General features: G+C 48.3%; 1 protein-coding gene across 1 annotated transcript in view; it reads right to left on the bottom strand.

The window, feature by feature from the left end:
* The window catches only part of IGDCC3 (immunoglobulin superfamily DCC subclass member 3), a 104,963-nt gene that overhangs the window by 40,576 nt on the left and 44,032 nt on the right, over window positions 1-20,355 (bottom strand). The window contains exon 3 of the mRNA XM_074837418.1: window positions 2,417-2,561. Within this exon, the coding sequence (XP_074693519.1) occupies window positions 2,417-2,561 (145 nt within the window). The remainder of the gene's footprint in view (window positions 1-2,416; window positions 2,562-20,355) is intronic.

Here is a 20,355-nt window from a genome sequence, read left to right as displayed (position 1 = left end):
AGCTTTGGCAGTGCAGTTGCATGTGAACACAGCTGAGGTGGGAGTTATCACTCATCAGCTGAAGCACAGTGACCACAGCAAGCATCAGGGGAAGTGTGTGCTCCATGCTCCCAGCTCCAGGTCCAGGACTCAAATCCACATGACCTTAAAACCTCAAATGAGTGGAGAGGCATGTTTAAAGTAGATATTGAGTGGGCATACATAAATATCAATAAATATTTTATGTATTTAAATCATAGGTACATTTAAATCATGCATGCATACACACATATTTGTATACATACATTACAGGTTGCTTGGCAACCATGTGTTTAAATTGGCTGGTAGTAAGTCATTACACTGTGATGAGTTAATAATCCATTTCCGTCTGGAAGATGAAGTATAGCTTTTTCGATATCAGCATATGGTTAAGTGCCTATAAGCTGCTCCCTGTGCTGGGTTCCAAACGCGCAGCTCAGTGTCAGTGGCAGCGTGACAGCAATCAGTTTTACATGTCCCGAAGTTGATTGCAATCTCTCTGGGACTTTAAAATGTCCATTGTTTTGGATGAATTATACCACAAGAAGCCTTCATTTTTGTTAACAATCTGCCCACAGCATTAGAAGATTCAATTCCAAAGCTATTATTCTGCCTTCAAAGCCTCCAAGTGCAAGACTCAGCATACAAATTTATATACACTTTATACGCAGAAATGCACAAAGCGTGATTAATGCAGAAATCCAATTCAGTTAGAGAAGCAAACCTCATCACCCAGGCCTGTTGGTGTCAGAGATTAATCTATGGAGCTGACAATAAAAACCCTCCCCAGTAACTTTGCTCCTACAAAAAGCCAAATCTGTTCAAAATCAGGTCACTGAATGTAAGGAAACTGCTCCTAGCCCACCTTCTCGAGGGCTTGGGCAAGTTCCCTGAGCCAGTGGAGAAGCAGTGGGGATGAGCATAGCTTGGGGCTCTCTGGATTGGAGAAAAATCTTGGAGCTCCTCAGTCTTGGAGCTCCTCAGTCTTGGAGCTTCTCAGTCCTGGTCACACTTAAATCCCTGTCACATGTCTAACCATCTTCACACCTGTGACCCTGGGCTCAACTGGAAAGGGGTAATAATGCACGAGGGACTTCAAGGGAACTTCTCCTGTCCTGCAACATCTCTTCAGGATGCACACAAGGTGCCAGGCCCAGTTCTGCACCCCTTGTTTCTGCTGATACCACCTTGGACCAGTCACCCTGCTCTACCACATCCCCAGTTTAGCACTTGTATCAGTAAGGAGCCTTCAGAGGAGATCAAGTTTAACGAATCAACCTTGTGCTGGGCTAAAAAAAGCTCAGATGAAAAACACAAGGAGAAACAAAACCTGACAGTTGCAGTTTTCCACAGCACGGTTGGGCCTCTTGGGTCCTTCTACTGTAAGTTCACTGTAACGCTGAAAAGGTCAGGCATTGTTCCAGCCTTTGTGTTTTCTCCTGCCTCCAAAGAACACAACCACGTTCTGCTGCAGAACTGACATTTGTAAGCATAGGGGCTTTCAGGAAAATATTTACAGCTTCCTGGTTTCTCCTATTCCCAACACACAGACGTCAATTTGTGATTCGAGGTGAGACTGATTGTCTCCCACCATCAGTTATGCAGCTCCCGAGCCACAGCTGGGACTGCCGGAGGCTGCTGGCATGGAGCACGCGTTTCCTGCCACCTGTCCTCCATCGGGCCCCACCGCTGCTCCGAGGATCAAACCGTGATGAGGGACGTTTCCGACACAAAGGGAGCAGCCTGTCAAACACAGGAAGTGAGGACGTGCCGTCCCAGGTCTAGGCTGGAGAAGGGGGGCAGCTGGGGTGTCTCTTTAGGAGGGTTCCATGGGAAATGGTGGTCCAGAGCACTGCAAAATGCTCTCTGCAGAGCTTCCCTGCTGCCACACACAAGGGAGTCTACCTGGGAAGGAAAGTCTAGTGGCCATAGTGTAATTCAGCGCTTGAAAGAGTTCAGGACCCACATGAAAGACCCTAAGTCATGGATATGACTCAGAAACAGTTGCACAAAATGGGGCCATGGAGGGATGATGGATGCCAAAGCTACCCTGGCTCTGCTAGGATTTCTGAGTGGGCTCTTCATGCTGGAATGTCAACCTGGAGGAGGGCTGATACTCTCAGGGAAGGTCAGTGCAAGCCCTTGCTCCTTCCAAAATCAGCTAGAGGGGTTTATCTAGCTCTCTTGGGAGATGCAGAATTTCTTCACAGTGTTTGGCCAAAAGGAGCCCAGACAACCCACAACACTAACTGAAAGAATCTTTCATGGCAGAAATGCTGGCCAAGACCCTCAGCCCAGGTTACTTGCATCCTAGCACAACTGTGAGAGCAGTAGCAAGCCTGGCCACCTTTTTCGCCCTGGAGAAAGGACAGCAGTACATGGCTTGGACAGATCCTACCTTTCGTTGTCTGTGTTGACCGGCATGCGATTCTTGTGCCAGAGGATGACCGGCTCAGGCAAGCCGTGGATCTGGCACTGGAATCTTGCTACACCACCTTCCTCCACCACTGCATTCTGAGGGTGGATGTGGAAGTCAGACATCGCTGGAAGACAAAAAGAGAGACAAAAATATTCACATGTGAAGAGAGATACACTGTCAACAACTTCACATGGCCTAGAAACACCCCTGTTTTCCAGAGCTGGCAAATAGGATTGTAACACAAGAACAGAAGGCTGGTTTGCAGCCTAATCTCCTGCATGGAGAAACAAGACTAGTGGTAAATTCTTGCTCTACATCTGCCTCTGCACATTGAACTGACTGACTCAACCAGGACAGGAGATGGTGCTCCATGACCCACATGCTCCACGGCAAGGTCTACGGGGGCAGTGAGATACACAGACACTGCACTGGCACTTATTGGAGGTCATTCTCAACAGCTTCAGCACGCTCTGGACCCAAGCTCACATCAGAAAAGAGATGTCTATCCTTTCTGTTGCTGCCAATATCTTATCTGTTGTAAATATCATTTTGATATGTAGCTTGACTCCTATACTCATTTTGTTTAAATACCTAGACCAAAAAAGCTCCCAGATACCCTAGTAAAACTTACAGCCCTTGATTTCTATCTCTGTTTGGCAGGTGCTCCAGTTCACTGCATACTCTGCCTTCCAGCACCACAGAAGGAACAGTCACATCCCCACACTGCAGAGCAACAGGCTTCAGCCGATAGAAAGAGCAACTGCCAAGAGCTCTGCAGCTCAGCAAACCAAGGCTTTTGGTGTTGGAACCACCCGACAGCAAATGACGAACCTCAGCGTGCCCACGCAGGATGAATACAGACCAGCCAGTTTCAGCACAGCCACAGCTGTAACCATTGTGCGGAAAGACGCTGGCATGCTGTTAGAGCTACATAAATAATACAGTAATTATTACTATTAATTAAGTGGAAGGTGCTGCCTGTTGACTCTGCAATAAACATATTCGAAGCTAATAAACATCCCAGTGGTTATTTAGCTCATGATTCATTTATAGTGCTGCATCTGCAGGAAGATCTCTCACATTATCATACAAAATAAACTCCAAGAGAGCCCCTTGCTCTGCCACCCCAGCCCAATAATATCCTTCTCCCCAGCAAGAAAGCCTTGTTCCCTTTTACATGCGTCAAGTGTAACGAATGTACCTCTGGTAAGGGACAAGCTGCATATGTGTCAGGGCAGCTTAATCATTCATCTGCAAACTCCAGTTGGGCCCAGGCAGATGGGAGATGGCCATTAGCAATCATACATTAAATATGTGTTGCATTAACCCGCACTGCTCCCGCAACCACCACTCTCAACCTGCTGACTGCAGACTTGTTAAGCTGACAGAGTAACATGGAGCAAAGCCGTAGGGTTGGGAAGGCTTTGCAGCCGTGAGGGTGGGATGGGCAGCCAGCCCCAAATTGGGATGCACCGATGGGAGCAGGACCAGGAGGTGGCTGTGAAGTGCTCCAGCCAGATGGGAACACACTAGCACAAGGCAAAAGATCATGCAACTTTGTATTTCCCTTTCCCAAGATGAAAATTAAGGCAAATACCCTCTCTGGTAAGGAACGGAGCGTAAGGGTGGAATAGGAATTTACCCGATTCACACAGATTTAGCCTTGAAATGAGCCTGTTCGTGGGCCACAGCACTCAGCCATGTGGGAAGGAGCCCAAAGGCTGCTGGGGGGTCACCCACACCAGGTAATTGCCCTTCCAAGGTGGCAAGGGATGCTTCAAAAAATGGGGGGGTCCAGGGGTGCCTGTGGCAGGAGACCTCAAGGGACCCCGCAGAATATTTCAAGGCTGCCATTTGGAGGTCCAGACCACGACGAGCATCTTGCAACCAAAGCTTATGAACTCTCACCAATAAATGAATCCAAGAAATAATGAGAATAACACAAAGCTTGTTAATAAAGAAAAAAAAAAAAAAAAAGAAAAAAAGCAGATTCAGATGCCTGCAGAAAAATTCCTTTCAAATGTACAGATGCTCAGTGCTGAGGTTTTTCGGTGGCTGACAGGGTTGATAAGAAGAGGGAGGTGTGAATGAGAACAGCCCTGGCACAGACTTTGCTCTGCTGGCTACAGAATTCATTGCTGTTCCTTTATTTCAATAATATCACCTCTTATAGGTAAAACTGCAGCAATAACCTCTACTCTTAAAGACACTAGTATTAATATTTATCATGAATAAAACATGGGAAGTTATAAATAATTCAGTTATGAGGATGTTAAGTAAAATATTACTCTTCAACAACCCTATAATGTGGCTTTGAAGCACAGTTTTATGTTAAATGCCTAGGAAACACTGTGACCCTTGCCAAGACCAGCTGGTTCGCAGAAGATGCATTAAAAATTCATGCACCTAGCTACAAAATGCTATTTTTAAAACAGGTTTACGAGTTTATTTACAGTTACAGAGACAAAAGCTTTTGTAGCATCTCCTGTAAAACAGCAACAAAACTTGAACGCAAGTGATTACCTGGGATGCTGTTTTCAGCCTGGAAATAAATCACTGGGTGTATGGAGAGGAGAGTGATAGGAGCACAGCTGCTTTACAGGGCATCGTTTGGAGGGGCTAAATCTCTGCTGACCCACGTGGGATTTTTATGTAAGTCCCAACTGCCTGTAACAAACTCGTACAGTGGAGCGCGTGCTCCTATTTGTCACTTGTTTTTCAGCAGCCAACGCCAGGACCTCCGTTATCAGCCGGGTGCTATTGTTTCAGCCGCCACGGAGAAGAGCTGCACACCAGCCCGGGTGGGTTGGCCAGCAGCCAGGGAGCTGCATCTCATTTCTATGCTAATGGCCATAATAATTTTAAAAATAAATACGTGCAATCACAATATTCACCCACGAGCTCCTAAGAGGGGAGTCACCCTCTAATCCATCTGCCTGTGGTCTCTGTCATCCAGCAATGCAGCATCCACGTGCCAATGGAGGGACTGGAGCTGCCTCAGGCCCCTTCTACTGTCGTGAGAGGGGGTGAGTGGCACCCTGTTGCCATTCCACTTCTCTCTGCCATCTCCATGTGTAACACAGTCTGTTGACACACAGAGTGAGTGTAGGGTAGTCATGGAGCCATAAAATCAACCTAAATCACATGCACACTCGTTGCTCCATATTGATGCTCCAAGCCATGGTGTCTCAGTGCTTCTGCTACCATCACACCTGGATTTTGGCCATGGTACACACAGACCAGCACAGGGCAGGGAAAGACAAATCAAAATGGGCTCATAGCAGATGGGGAATGGTCCTAGCAGCCCTCCCACACTGCAGGCACGGGTGAACCTCCTCCCAAAGATGTTGGCCAAGGCTAAATTCAGATTGAGTTGTCTACAGCCACACTGACATAAGGCAGAGGAGTTCCTCTTCATCTCTCCTTCCCCCATGTTGTATCATGGAGGACCTCAACTAGGATGAGGTTGCATCACAGGTGAGGTTCTTCCCTAAAGAGAACCCCATGCTTGGGATCTCCCCCCACCTAACCCTCACTCAGATGCAGTCCCCAAAGGCATGTCCTGCAGGCACAGTGCAGGAGAGCAGCAACTCTCATCCTCATCCATATTCACAGAGGATTCATTCCGGCAAACGAATCTGCTGGTTCTCCCTTAATCAAAGCACAAACACTCTCTCCATCCTAACAGGCCCCGTGGAAAGGCCAGCGGAATAAAAATGAAAATAGGTATCGAGTGAAATTTTCTTTACTTCATGAAAAACTAAATTGAAACCATTAGTGGCCAATCCTTTTTTGCTCAGTACAGCATTAGTGCTAAGCCAGAGATTGACCTAGATTTTATATAGAAAAAGAAAACATTAACTTGGTATGTTAAAGCAAATCCCAGGCCTGTTAGAATCATTAAAACGCAAACATTATTATCAACTGCAGGCACAAGGGGAGGAAGAAGACTTGAAAGGTTCAGCGCCAAGCACGGTGTTAGGAGAGTACGTCGGAAGTCCAGCTAGTTCTGCACTCACATTGCTTTTTGCTTTTAAATGACTTATGGCGAAACAGATACCCAGGTTGGCTCTGACACAACAGAATGCTGGGGAGGAGCTGAGCATCCTCATCACCACTGATGCCATGCAGTCCACAAATGATAGCCCACAAGCGAAGACTCTTTCACCACATTTCTGCCACCAACCTGTTAAATTCAGACCTCTTTCCAATGCAGGCACATGGTTAAAATGCCTCAAAGTTGACACAGTACAAGGAATGAGAGTTTAATGGGGACATGCCTCCAGTATCTGGGCTCCCAGACAGCCCTGCCAAGGAGCGCAAGATCCATTAGCTCCATTACAACTGTTGAAGGTGAAGTCTGGGAGGCAAATGCTTTGCCCAGTGTGAGAGAACAAGCCATGAGCAAAGCCAACCCCTTCCAAGAGTGGCTCCATCCTGATGCTGGCAAGGGCTGCTGATTTTCATACTGAATTTTCCAACAAAATTGAATTTCCCCTTGGGTCAGCAGAAGTCAGGGTCATTTTTAAAACAACCATCATGCCAATTAAACCCAGACCTAAACCACTCTCAAATCAGCCTGACAGCTCCAGCAGAACCAACCCTTGGTATCTGTGATATTTATTAAGCACCCATCCTCCTTGGCACCACAACTCCTTCCCAAACGCCTTCCCTGCCCCAAAGCCAGCAGAGGGATGGAATCCTCTTCCATTCCTGCCTGCCTTAGGAGACCTCATCATTAAGTTAGCAACCTGCTGAGGAATATTTTCAAGGAGGACGTCAGCTGAAGGCTTAGCAGATACAGGTCTCGTATTTGCTCCCCTCCATACTCTGGAAATGGAGGATTTCCCTGCAAGAAAGAACCAGTACAAAACATGGGGGGTGTATAGACACCACAAATCCCATCCTCTCCTCTCTTCCCCCTGCTTTCAAACAGGGACGCTTTCCCAAGTCTTTAAGAAAAAGACACCATATCTTCTTTCACTATTTTTTTCAAAGATGCATTTTTATAAAGATAAAAAAAGCCCAGATCACAACAGCCCGGTGGCTACTCCAGCTGCAGAGCAGCCTCCGTGCCTGCGAGCCGGCCCTGCGTGTCTAATGATGCTATTGTGCGAGGTTGTTGCTGAACTGCCATGAGCCCAATTTTGAATGCAAGTTGCTTTGTGCATAGTGAAGCGTGAACAACAGCGCCGCCCATTTATCTATTTAATTCTCCAGGAGTAGCAGGAGCGGGGGCCTTCACTCACATCTAAAGGGAAGGAAAATCGCCTTTCTCTCAGCTTTGGAAAGGGAGGGAAATATTAAAGAGCAGCCGTACTTCTCCCAGCACAGATGAAAATCCCCTCTGCCCCTGCCCACTAATCATAGGGGTGAAAATCCCAAATCTCTATTGTCCATGCCAGGTCTCAGATCTCAAAAGAAAAGGCGCTGCAAGACTCATGAGAGTTTGAAGCAAGGAAGACATTTTGGAGGAATGTAGCTCATTTAAGAGGAACCAAAATACGTGGTGAGATGAGAGAGGGAGGAAGCCCCATCTCACTTTGTGCTGGACAGATGTAGAGGGAAAGAGGGTCAGTCCTGCACACTTTTTATTTGCAATATTTGCAGACAAATGTTTATTCCTCTTTTGCTTTCGCTGTTGTTTGGCCGGTGCTGATAGGACTGCTCAGAGGAGGGATGGAGGATGGTCCAGGCTCCCCACCCTCTCTGCAGTTTGCATCCTCGTGTCTCTGTTGTTGTCACGCTCATTCAAAGCTGAGTGAAATAATTTAAACAAGGTTGAGAAGACACCCCATCAGATGGACTTCTCTGGTTGAGGAACAAAGTCTCCACCTGGCCTGTTTCTTTTTTTTCCTGCCCTAAGCCCCTGGGATTGGTATGAAAGGGAGATAACCGAGCTAATGCCTCGCAGTGGGACACAGCAGCTGCCCATGGGAGGGAACATGCAACAGATATTTTACAAGAAGAGGGGAAAAAAAATATCTACCGCTTCATGACTCAAGTCCACCAGGAGGTAAATTGCTGCTTGATCTGGGACTATGGTTTCTCAATTTTTTGCATAACATGCAAAATGACTGCAAGACAAATCCAGCTTAGGTCACCTCCCCGCCACACCGCAATGAGCAGTGCCGATGGATCCTACCAACCCATGATTTACTGTTTGTTTTGGTGCTTTGAGAAGCAAGTGGAAAAAAGCACAGAGCCCTACAGGGGTTCTGTGTAGAGATGATAAATATCCTGTGGAAGTAATGAACACATCTCCACTGCACGCAGACCAGGGGTCAGAGGGAACATACTCAGGGGCTCCTGGTTGCTCTACCTACCCTGCTTGAACAAAGGACTAGGGCTGGGAGGAGGATGGGTTGTCCCTGCAAAGGTCCCTACAGGAACTTTATCGTAGCACCTGGAAAACCTTCCAATGCCTGTGCTGTGGCTCCACTCCCCTTCCTGAGGCTGCCCTGAATGCGCTCCCCATCACCAGGACACCCAGCCTCACCAGCACAATCACATGCTCCTCCAAGCTTGTCTCATAGTCCTAAAGAACATTTATATATTTATGGTATTGATTATAGCTCGCTTATTGGAAAAATAACTACACCACCATCAGCTGTTGATGCAGAGGTACTCTCCCGTGAGTGGGAAAGATTTTTGTCTGGATAAATGCAGTCTCTGCACCATGCATGGAAATAAACAGGGGCCATACACCCCAAGGGCTGTTTTATACTGAAGTGTCTTATAATTTCCATAAAGCTCACAAAGTGCTATCCCTCTGGAGAGAGATTGTGCCCACACTGTCCCAGTAAAGCATGCCAGGGAGCATCCCCAGCATCCAACACCCCACCATTCTTGCTGTCTTGACTTGGGAGGATAGAAAGCACCAGGGGAGCTGCGTGTGTCAGATTAAGACCCCGAAAGCAGCCGGCCTTCACCACGCTCTCCCTCATGCAGCAGCACTGCCCAAATGCTGCCTGCTCAGACCCAGGACCCTGGAGCCAGAAATCATCCCGGCCTGGAAAAAGGAGCAGTGAGTCTTGGTGATGCACAAATGCCCTCTCTGAAGCCCAGCAAGCACCCAGGGCTGTCTGAGCATCCTCAAACCTTTCTTATAAACATATTGGTCATTTTACAGAGACAGACACAGGGGACACAAAGTGACACCCATGGTCACAACCCAAATCCAGCATCATCCCTTGAGTACCAATGGCACACTCTATGCATGAGGCAATGCTGCTCCTTATAAATCACTTTGAAAGATGCATCGTGGCAATCCCACGGACCAAATTTCTCACTTTCCTCCACGTTCAGAGCACACGGCAGCATCCCATCCCATTACCTGCTATGCAAAGCGGCATAAGGTGGTTATTCGTCTTCCAGCACCCTCTTGTTTTGCAAGGGAATCGACTAACAAACAGCGCCTTTAGCGCTCTCAAATTGGTTTCAGGGAGAGAAGAAGTTTCTGGCGAAGAGGGAGGCATAGCTGGGAGAGACCTTTATCAGGGAGCGCTATTGCAGTAATTTTTCAAGATGAAATTGCTCTCTGGCTCATGACAGCGTTTAGTGTATCCTGAGGCGACCATTTGTGAAGCCAAACCTGTAGTCCTGCCGCCCTGCTGCTGGAGGGAAGGGGGAGTATTAAATGTCATAAACAACTCTTAATTTGCTTGGGCGGACTGCATATGGGACTAGCGATGTTGCAGTGCAGGAGGAGGTTATCTGTCATCACTACAGTGCTCCGGCACCAAGGGTGAAGCTGGCCGGGCAACACTGGCCGCTGTGACACCTGCCCAGTGGTATGTGTCACTACGAAGGGCTCTTGTGTTTCTGTGGGGTGACTTTTTAAGAAACCCCACCATCACACAAGGCTCCCCAACTCCAAAGCAGGGCTCCCCTCCAGCATCACAAGAAGATGATCCTTCCTGTTGCACCCACAGCTCACCCCGCTTCAGGCAACGGCTTCTTCAGGACCTCACCGCCTCCCAGGTTCCTCTGAAGCACACATTTGCTCTTTGCAAAATACCTATGATTTTATCCTACTCAGGTATCCCTGCAGACCCCAAAAATAACGAAAAAATGATGGGCAAGCTGTCCTGCAAACCTCCGTGAGAGGTTGGCTCAGCAAGGGCAAAGCAAAGCGTACAGCATGCTGCCAGCAGGCAGGTCTCTCCTGCCAGATTCCCATCCGGAGCTCCTCGTGTTTTTCCTACTTCGACACACATAATTAAGACAAATTACATAGTTACCATTTTGATTTGTTGCACAATGACAATGTTTTCCATCCCTCTCCCAAATATTGATGGAGATGGTACAAGAGGAAGCTACTGCGCAGCCGTTTTTGGCCCTGGATCACTTTGTTTGCAGCCAACTCCTTCTGATATCGAGTGTGGACGAGCAATCCAGCTTTTTATCAGCTTGGAGAGGCAATGAGCCATCCGAGCACAAGGCGTTATCCTGCCCCGCCACAGCCCTTGCAGCACCTTGAGGTAGAAACTTCCCTGCTCAGACCTCCCGGTCTGCAAAGCCAGCAACCATCCCTGTTTTTTTGTGCTCGCCAACAAGCACACGCTTCATTTCAGCATCTCCGGAGGCAACGGTGGAATCCAGAAAGGTGAGGGAAAGGAAGCTTTTCATCATGACTGCCCACAGAAATGCCATCAGCTTCGCTTTCAGACAGGGAGCTGTCCTGATTTACAGGCTAATGAATTTTAAATGAGATGCATTTTTTAATTTTTTGTTGTCAGCCCCCATTTTTCTGCTAGCAATCATTCCAATAATAGCTTTAAATTTTCAGCATCTGTTTTTACCAGCTCTCTTGTAATTAGTTTACTAATGTATTTCACTGTGCCTTTGTTATTTTCAGAGAATTACTTCATTCCCAGCTATCAGAGATAGTGCACTTCAGTCTATAAGGAGTTTGGCCTTTGTTCCCTCGTGGTTATTCACATGGGGGAAGATGGCTCAGTGAATGACAAGCCTTTCTATCACCACACATTCTCCATTTAATGTCTTTATACTGGCTCATTAATTACCACAGAAAACTCCTTTCCGAATGGAACCTGTGATTTATAGAAGACTTGGGCAAGGTGCCATTTTTATCGGGCCGACAGCAAACAGCACTAGTGTTGGTAATTCACTCTTCGTTTCCCCTTCTGCTGCAGCAGGGCCAGCCCTGCCATGGTGGGAGTTTTGCCTGGGCAAGGGAGCTCAGCCAGTGCTCGGTGCTGCCGAGCCACGGCCGTCATGCTGCTCCTGCACTGCTGGGATGACCAAGTCCATAGAAAATTGAGCCTCAGCCCATTCTGCCTGTGTACCGTGGTGCCCACTGTACAGAGAGAGATATTCCCTTGGGCAGTGGCTCGATGAGTGCCTGGAGGAGGTGGGACTGCCTCCAAGATGATGCTCTGCATCACTTTATCAAATGTAGTGGTCCAAGGAGTTGCAATGCATACAGCACAACATCTCTTAGCACTCAGTAAAAACCCAAGCACAGCACGAAGAGAGACTCAGGCTTTTGTTAAGGACCAGGCAGTCAGACACGATGGAATCTGTGGTACCTAGACACACCTCTCTGCCATGTCCGTTACACAGCCCGGGCTGGACGGAAGGTTTGAGTCCCAGCTGTATCTCTCAGCCTCCAAAACTTCACATACTTTCAAACCTCCCAGTAGCATGGGGTCCAGTCAGGGGGAAGAGCTGCACCAAGACATAAGGTAAAGGCTCCCTGTAGACCCCAGGCAGCTACAGCACAGGAGAAAGGCAGCTGCCCTGCCTTCAAGAGGGAGTAACCCCAACAACGGTCTCTCTGTCCGATGGAAATTAACTTTAAATCTTTCAGAACAGTATGTCTTTCACCACATCCATACTCTGCTGAGCATGATGAACTGCCCCCTTCTTTATTAAGGAATGAAATAGAAATAGAAACAGTGCACACGTTGACTAAAGAAGTTATTCAAATAGAAGAACAATCACGAAAGGCTGGATTTCCATTGCTTGACACAGAGCAGCCGCCAGACACCATTGCAAGGGAAATACTCAGCATCCCCTGTGCACATGGGGAGGAGAGAGGAGAGACCAAAGGACCTGAGTGCACATGCAGAGTAAGTTGGGTACAGAGTCAGCATTACAAAGGATTGCCCTAAAGCTCCTTTCTGTCCATTTTAACTCTGAATTTCATTCAAATGTAGGTGATTAAAAAATGCTGAGTGCTCCTCTGCTCCCATTCCTTGGTGGTGAGCACAGATATTGCGTTATGATGTTGCCAGGTCCAGATTGAAGGTGATAATATCAAAGATGTAGATAGGACTGAACTGCCATGATACTGAGAAAATCCAGCTTCCTCCAAGGTCTGCTTTTCCTCCTAGCAGCGGCTAAGCCGTTAGCTGTCATCTCATCCCTGTGGCTGAGTTACATATATAAATTCCTGTTCACTCCTTGGCAATAGCAACAGCTTCCTATTTTGCTGGCAGTGATCCAGGGGAAATTCAAGCTGAATTACAACCATTCTTCAGAAAATAGGCCAAATCCACGAAAGCAGGACACATGACCGCAGACGTAGAGCTCGTCCTTTTTCTATTTATTTCGTGGCGAGAAGCCCCGTTGGCTGAAAATAGCTTATCTCTGGAAGTCCCCCTTTCCGTTCGCGGCTGCCGCTCCTGGCTGCTAGCCAAAGTATTACCACCTCAAAGAGGAAGTTCATAGCTCCGGCGTATCAGCTCCACTGTACAGGACGTGTGGTTTGATGTTTTCACCGATTTCTCTCTGCGAGTTCGGAGGAGACAGGGATTGTATTTCTGTGCATGAGCCAGCGAGTGTTAACTCCTTTCCTGCACCTCTGCTCGGATGGTTGTACTTGGGGTTGTACCCCAGCATTGCTTGTCAGCGTATACGCTGTAGTTTGTGTACACACACACACATATGTACATGTATGACACAGCACGGGTGGTTACATGGGCTGGATTCTGTGAGCCAGGGTGCCTCCAGACACCCATTCCCACAACAAGGTGAGAGCTTACATTTCATACCGGGTCCACATGAAGCAGCCACTCCATCCAAAAGCACCTCTGCACCCGCAGCAAGTCCTCTCTCCTCCCCGCGTGCCCCACAGCACCCTAAATACAACCGGCAGACACATCACCATCCCAAAGCATGAAGATGGACAAGTGAGGACACAGGAGAACTGTTATTGGTAAGAAGGATGTGGAGGATGGTCACACAGAGGAAGGAAGCCTTGGCAGAGTTACAAACCACAAATCTCACCATCTTAATCTTCCTTGCTATCACCAGACCATCACCAAACCCGAGGAGCATGGATGCATTCCAGAAAACACAGCTCTCCAGGGAGGACTGGCTTTTTGTTGATAAGAAGCGGGGATGTTTATCTCCCAAACTCACTGTGACACCTCACCCTGGGCCCAGTTTATCAAATTAAACTCATTACCTTTGAGGACTTGTTGAAAAGACATGGCAGGAGAAGAGAGGCAATGCTCCTACCACCCTGCTGTGCCGCTCCCGGCTCAGTGCATTCTTTCCGGCCTGAGCCCAGCAGCGGTGAACAGTGGGACAACACCGCCTGTGAAATCCCCAGCAGCACCAGAACATCCCAGAATATCATGTCAAGGAAGAAAACCAACAGAAAGAGGAGATGCACTGATTTACTGTGAGGCCGCCACACGGCTCTGCCATTTATTGTATGTACAGCCACACCATGTAGGGCTGCACTCACTGGGTGTGTTTTCTGTATATAAGATGGTTTACAACACCAGGTTTCTGTATGGTAGAAAGATAATCTCACCGTGCCTACAGGAGAGTGACGTATAGGTGATCAGCCATCGCCCAATCTCCATACTGTGTCACGACCAAATACAGTATTTTGCAAATATATCTGTTACTCACGAGGAAAAGGAACCAAGTTCTTTCTATGGGGAATTTTTAAAACAAGCAATCAAGCAAAACAAAATTTCAGCTTTGAACACTTTGCTACAGCAATCAGATATATATATCAGATATTTATATTTTTTTGCTTTTTCACCATAGATTAGACAAACACCGGTAACCTCAGGTGGTGTCTCTCCTCTCTTCCCAAAGATCTTTGTTACTTTTTATGGGAACAGGATACGACAAGAAGCCCTGGGTAACACGAGGCGAGGGCAGTGAGGCTCGAGAAGCCTTTGATGAGCGTAATTCCCGAGGGGTTCTCCCGGACGGGATAACTATTAGCTCACAAGGAGAGGCTTGATCGATTTGCTGGGAGGAGAAGAGGTGGGAAGAGCCTGTGTTAATTTCCTACTGTGGAATCTGCAAATATTTTACCCAAATGTTCGTTCTTCGTCATGCATTTGTGCATCCTGCTCGGGCAGGTTGGGATGGGCTGTCAGACTCCCTGAGCCGTGGTCCCTGCCTAGGAGACACAGATTCTCCTGTGGGCTCATGGCTACCACCAGCTAAGCCCTCTGCAAATGCACCAAGCCCCTATGCCCCCCATCGCTCCCCACCCATGCTGCCAAATCACCCCGGCAGCAAAATTCAAAAGACAAGAGGAGATCCTAAAAAGGTACTCAGCACCCGATGCCCAGCCTGGAGAAAGGCTCAGCACTGCAGCTCCTGCTGAACGAAGAGCTAGAAGAATGGCTGGACACTGAAGCAGCCACGCAATCCAAATTTAGATACCAATATTTGCCTTCAAAGGCTCTCAGTGATGGGAGAGCCATACAAACCTGCAACTGCCCAGCTACAAGCAGAAGAGGGATGCAGTCACGGCCCTTTTGCAAAGGCTCCCTGGCTTTGCTGGCTGGGTGCACCCATGGGAGAGGGTGATCTCACCCTGCACAGCTGGGACTCCTCCGTCCCCATCACTGCTCATGCACTGTCAGGGTTAACAACATTTAGTCAACTAACTCCCCCATCGTCACAAAATTTCATTTTAATTAAAGTTTGATAAGGGTTTGGGATGCGCACGCAAGTGTGGAAACCTGCCTGGGCTGGAGCGATGCTAAATGTCAAGGAACAGCAGCATTGCAAAAGTATTGTAGGTTTTAGAGAGCAGGCAGAGGTTAAATGCTGCGCCTGAATGGAGGGGTTGCAGGGCGGGCATTTTTCCTGACTTTGAGCTCTGAACTTGAGCTTTGCCCCGGTGTTTGCAGCACACTGGGGAAATCAGAGCCAAAGCCCTGCAAGCCTGATCTTCAGGGGGCCTCTGCAGGGATGCTCAGCCCCTCCTGCACCAAGCCTGGGGAAATCAGTCCTCTCTCTCCTGAAATATGCATCTTCATCAGAAGAAAACACTTGCCCCCCAAAACAGGCACCTCTCTGGTATTAACAAAAGAGATGAAAACTCAGTAACAAACGTGCAGTTGTAGCACAGACTTAAAGACCTGAAAAACTGCTGGGACACCTGAAATATCCAGGACGGTGATTAAATCTATAAACATTGTGGCCCATAATGATCCCCCAGGAGACCCACTGTGGTACCCTAATAACTTGTTTATGCGACCAAATTGTCCAAGAGGAGATTCTGTGTGGGGGTGCACACCCACGGGGCTGCACACCCCACATGCACATTCAGGTGGGGAATAAAGGTCGGGAAATAGCAAAGTCCATAAGATACTCGCACGGGAAAAGGCAGGAGCATCCTCATGGAAAACATCACCAGGAACTTCACAGCCCTCCCCACCATGAAACAAAATAAATAAATAAAGAGAGCTCCAGGAATTAGCTGTGAGAGTGACAGCGTCGAAGGAAAATAAAAGCAGAAGCAGGGGAAAGAAAGAAAATCCAGCCCGGCTTGCTTTTGTGTCTCGCACAATGGGGCACGTCAGCTCCGGAGCCTCCGCAAGCCATCACCCGCCATCTGGCACTGGGCTGGACCACTAATGGGAGGCCCCAGCGCCCCAGCTGACTCCCAGAGCCACAGGGGAAATCAAGCTGACGAGCTCCCCACATTAAGCTATCTAAATTAATGCAGATGCGTGGCCTGCTCGCGAGAAATTTGGCTGGTGACCGGCGGCAAAGAGAGCGGCAAGAGCCGGTCACGGCGTGCCACGAACCAACCCCACGTCAGCCCAGAGTTACAGCCCAGCCATCGTCTTAAGTGGGGCCGGGGTGGGTGCGAGCTGCCCTTGCTCATTTGCAAGACGAATTGTTGGCAAGGGGAAGCGCAGCCCTTTTCACCAACCGCTCGCAGCTCAGCTGCGAGATGCACAACACCGGCCAGATGCAAATTCTGCAGCAGCGGGGACAGCCCAGATGAACACCGCCTGCCCAATACGTCGCTCTCAAAACCAGCCTTGTTAACTAATGTTCCTGTAATACCGTACTGGAGCAGATCAGCTAGGAAATTACTGTGCATGGGGTATAAGCAGGGAAGGGGATGAAGATGTTGATATGAACGCTCGGGGCCAGGTTCAATAGCAGTACCTCTCCCCAAGAGCAACCCCACTGATTTTAGCAGGGTGGATCCCAGAGGACTAATCACCCCACAGGAACATTTACTGCCATGAATATCTGATTTCCCTAAGTGCTACGGTACAGAATAAGGGCATGAGAGCCTGCTGTCCTGGTGAAGCAAAGGGTTGGCTGAGCACCTTGTCAAGGACACGATATCCAGGTTCAGCGCCTTTCCTTGCCAGCTGTTGCATTAGGAGTGAGAAGAGAACAAGCTACAAGGAATTAAGGATGCACAGCGCTCCCAAGGAATGGAAATGCGTATTGGAGAGCCCGTCTCCAGCCCGTGGTGGACACGAGATCCCACCTCCTCCCCTGCTCCTAACACAGCAGTGGGCTTTGGGGCCAATGCAGAGACCCGTGCCTCCAAAAGCTCCCAGGGTGCTACCCTGGGGACATCTGGGTATGCTGATCGGTACCTAATGCTGTTTCTGTGGTGTAAGATGCAGGTCTGAGCTCTCTGAAGGGACTCGGCTCTGACTGGAGCAAAAAGATCTGCCCCCTCCATCTGGGCACAAACAGAAAAGTCAACCTTCAGGAAAGGTTTTTCTTCTCCCCTTCATCACCAGCTTCAGAGAACTGATGGGAACCCAGCTCCACAGTGGCCCAAGCCAGGGATCAGAGGCAGCGGGGTTAATTCAGACACAGGCAAAGAGCCTAGGAGGATCAACGGAGCATCGCTCAAGCCCAGCACACCAGACTCAAGCCCAGCACACCAGACGGCTCTTGCCACTGTGGTTTCACTACAGCCTGTGCCACGCAGTGACCAGCACTGCCTACCCGCAGCTGGTCCCTCACACACCGCGTTGCTCCCCAGCATGACAGAGGCAAACGATGCCCTCGCTGGCTTTTTGCATGCCTTTGCCATGGCTGTAAGCAGCAGCCTGCTTATTACTAGTGCCAAAAACCAGTCATATACTTCCCCAGGGTGAACTCAACCAGCAGGACCTCCAGAGTATCGCTGTGATAAACCTTGGGCCACGCAAAAACCAAACCTTTTAACAACTGAGGCACATTTCAGCATCCCTAGGTGCAGCTGCTGTTGCACAGTCCAGGGAACCTCTCGGGGTGGCAGCGATGCTTTGCAACAAGCAGGTATTTGGGGATCTATCACCGTCACTGACAGCTGAGCTCCAGCTTACAGCACCGAGGGTAAACCCAGACCCTTTCTAATGACTTTGGATTCATAACCTAGTCCCACAGATGGAAAATTTTATTCCCAAATGCACAGAGACCCACACAGCAGCAGCCTGAGTGATTATGGTCTCTGTTCTGCAGAGCTGCTATCATTTGCAGGGAGGCAGAAACACCCCCATTTTACCTGAAGGGGAGGGTGGTAGCATATGGTAAGCGTAGGTTACACTCAGCCCCAGGAGCAACGCTGTAGCTCTTATACAGCTCACGCCGCCTCCGAATCGTGTTTCAGGTCCGTAACGTCCCATCAGAAGAGAAGCAGAATTTTTGCTGGGGTAGGAGAATGGGAGAAAAACCTCTCCACACAATTAATTTGCCTCCAAATTCAAGCTAGTTGAAATAATATGTTGGTAAACACAAAGCACCATTGGGATAACAGCTGAGCAGAGCTTTATATTAAACAAGCATCCTCAGATGAAAATATCACTCATCTAAAAGGCATCACCATTCATTCATGCTCAATAAAACACAAAATGGTTACAGATAGAGCTGATGGAAAATGAGAGAGAGAAATGGAAGTAAAGGTGAAGCTGCCAGGCAGGAAACAGTACAAGAAGAAAAAAAAAAACCAACACTGTGAAGAGGTTGATTTAGCATTCCACTTTAGGAGAAATTTCAAAAGCAGGTTTTAATATCTGATAAAACTTCACTGCTGGTTGCCATACTGCCTGACAGAAGCACAGAAGGGGACTAATAGCCCTGGCGTACGACATGATAAAACATTTTAAGCCGCATGGCTTTACTTGGACTTGCTACTTTTAAGGACATTTTACGGTTCACTGCTATCCCTCAGTGTCCTACCAACAACCCCTGAGCATGCACAAGCTCTCATCTACCACCAGGCAGGTAGTTTCCCCCAAGGCTGAGTTTTTCCAGCCTGTGGATTGTCACAGTTGAATATTAGCACTTGGCTGCATTGCTGCAAGGAACTGCAAGGGGCTGAGTGCCAGACTGCCCGGGCTGGTGGCTCTGGTCTTCTCGCCTCACATCTGGCTCCTTCGGAGCTCTCCAGGGCCTGTCCTGCTATAACAGGACCCCTTCGAAGCCCCCCATGGTGCAAACCCTCCATCTGACTGGCTGGACGCTGCTGACTTTGCATTAATGAGAGACACGGGGGCTAGGTTTCAAATACACTTCTGTTTTATAGGTGATTTCCCAATCTAATGAAGAGGCAAAACATTATCTGTCTTTTCTCCTCTTATTTCCCAAGGAACAAGAAGGCTTGGAAACATCCTTCTGCTTCACTAATAAAACTCTTATAACCCCCTTCCCTGACAGCCCCTGAGCAAGGGCCCTTTTCCTAATCAGAAGTCTGGGATAAGCAGGGAAAGGAGTGGTGTGATCTGTATTCACAGCCTGTCCTAGCTCAGGTGGTGGCATGAAACATCGGAGTCACACTTGGATGCAGGCTGCAAAAACAGTCCCCTTCATGGGCTGCCCAGGGATTGTTCTTGCCAGTCAATGCATGCAGAAGGCTTTATTGGACACAGCACAGCAAAAGTCCCGCTGCCAAGATTTAAAAGCTATCTGGCCACTCCAGGAAAAAAAATAAATAAAGGGAACTAAAAAAATAAAGCAACTAAAAGGGGGGTTGTTGGCTGGTTTGAGTCCTATTTTGTTTGATTTTTTTTTTTTTTCCAATGGTCTGGTACCAGCGTGTATTTCCTGGCATTTTCAGCCACCTGTCATTTTCAGTTGGATTTTACATTAGGGGAAGAATCAAGAGCCAGACAAATATGGCTGTGGGATGGACAGATCTACCTGCACATCCCCCTGTACAACCGCAGGTCTCAGGGCAGCCCGCAGCTGCACTGCCATGCTGGTGCTGCTGCCAGGACAAACTGCTCTGGTTACTGGACAGACTGTGTGACAGCAGGGACAGAGCTCTTTTGACCCATACCTCTGCATTTCCCAGATTGCCAAACTGATATAGGTGCATGGGCAAAACTGTTGAGACTACAGAGCAGGCTATAGATAACTTGAGGCAGAAGATACCAGCAATTTTTCTAAAAAGCATAGGATCATCAAGGCAACAAATAAACCCAACAGGTATCAGTAAATTCCATGCTATATTTCCAGATGGAAGGAGGAAGAATCAGGACAAAACAGACGGCCTGCACGCAATAATATTTCTTGGTCGCCCCTGGGATGCTGCCCAACACAGAGTGATACTTTATAAATGATCCCTCCCCACATGGGAGACAAGTTCAGCAGGACGAGCAAGAAGAGGCACGAACCCACTGACTCCCATTGAAGCTCTGGGGCTGTGCTAACTGAGAAACGAC

The sequence above is a fragment of the Strix aluco genome, chromosome 12 (assembly GCF_031877795.1).
Source record: "Strix aluco isolate bStrAlu1 chromosome 12, bStrAlu1.hap1, whole genome shotgun sequence".
NCBI lineage: Eukaryota > Metazoa > Chordata > Aves > Strigiformes > Strigidae > Strix > Strix aluco.
Note: the sequence above shows the minus strand (reverse complement) of the source record. Positions and strands in the feature narration are given on the sequence as shown.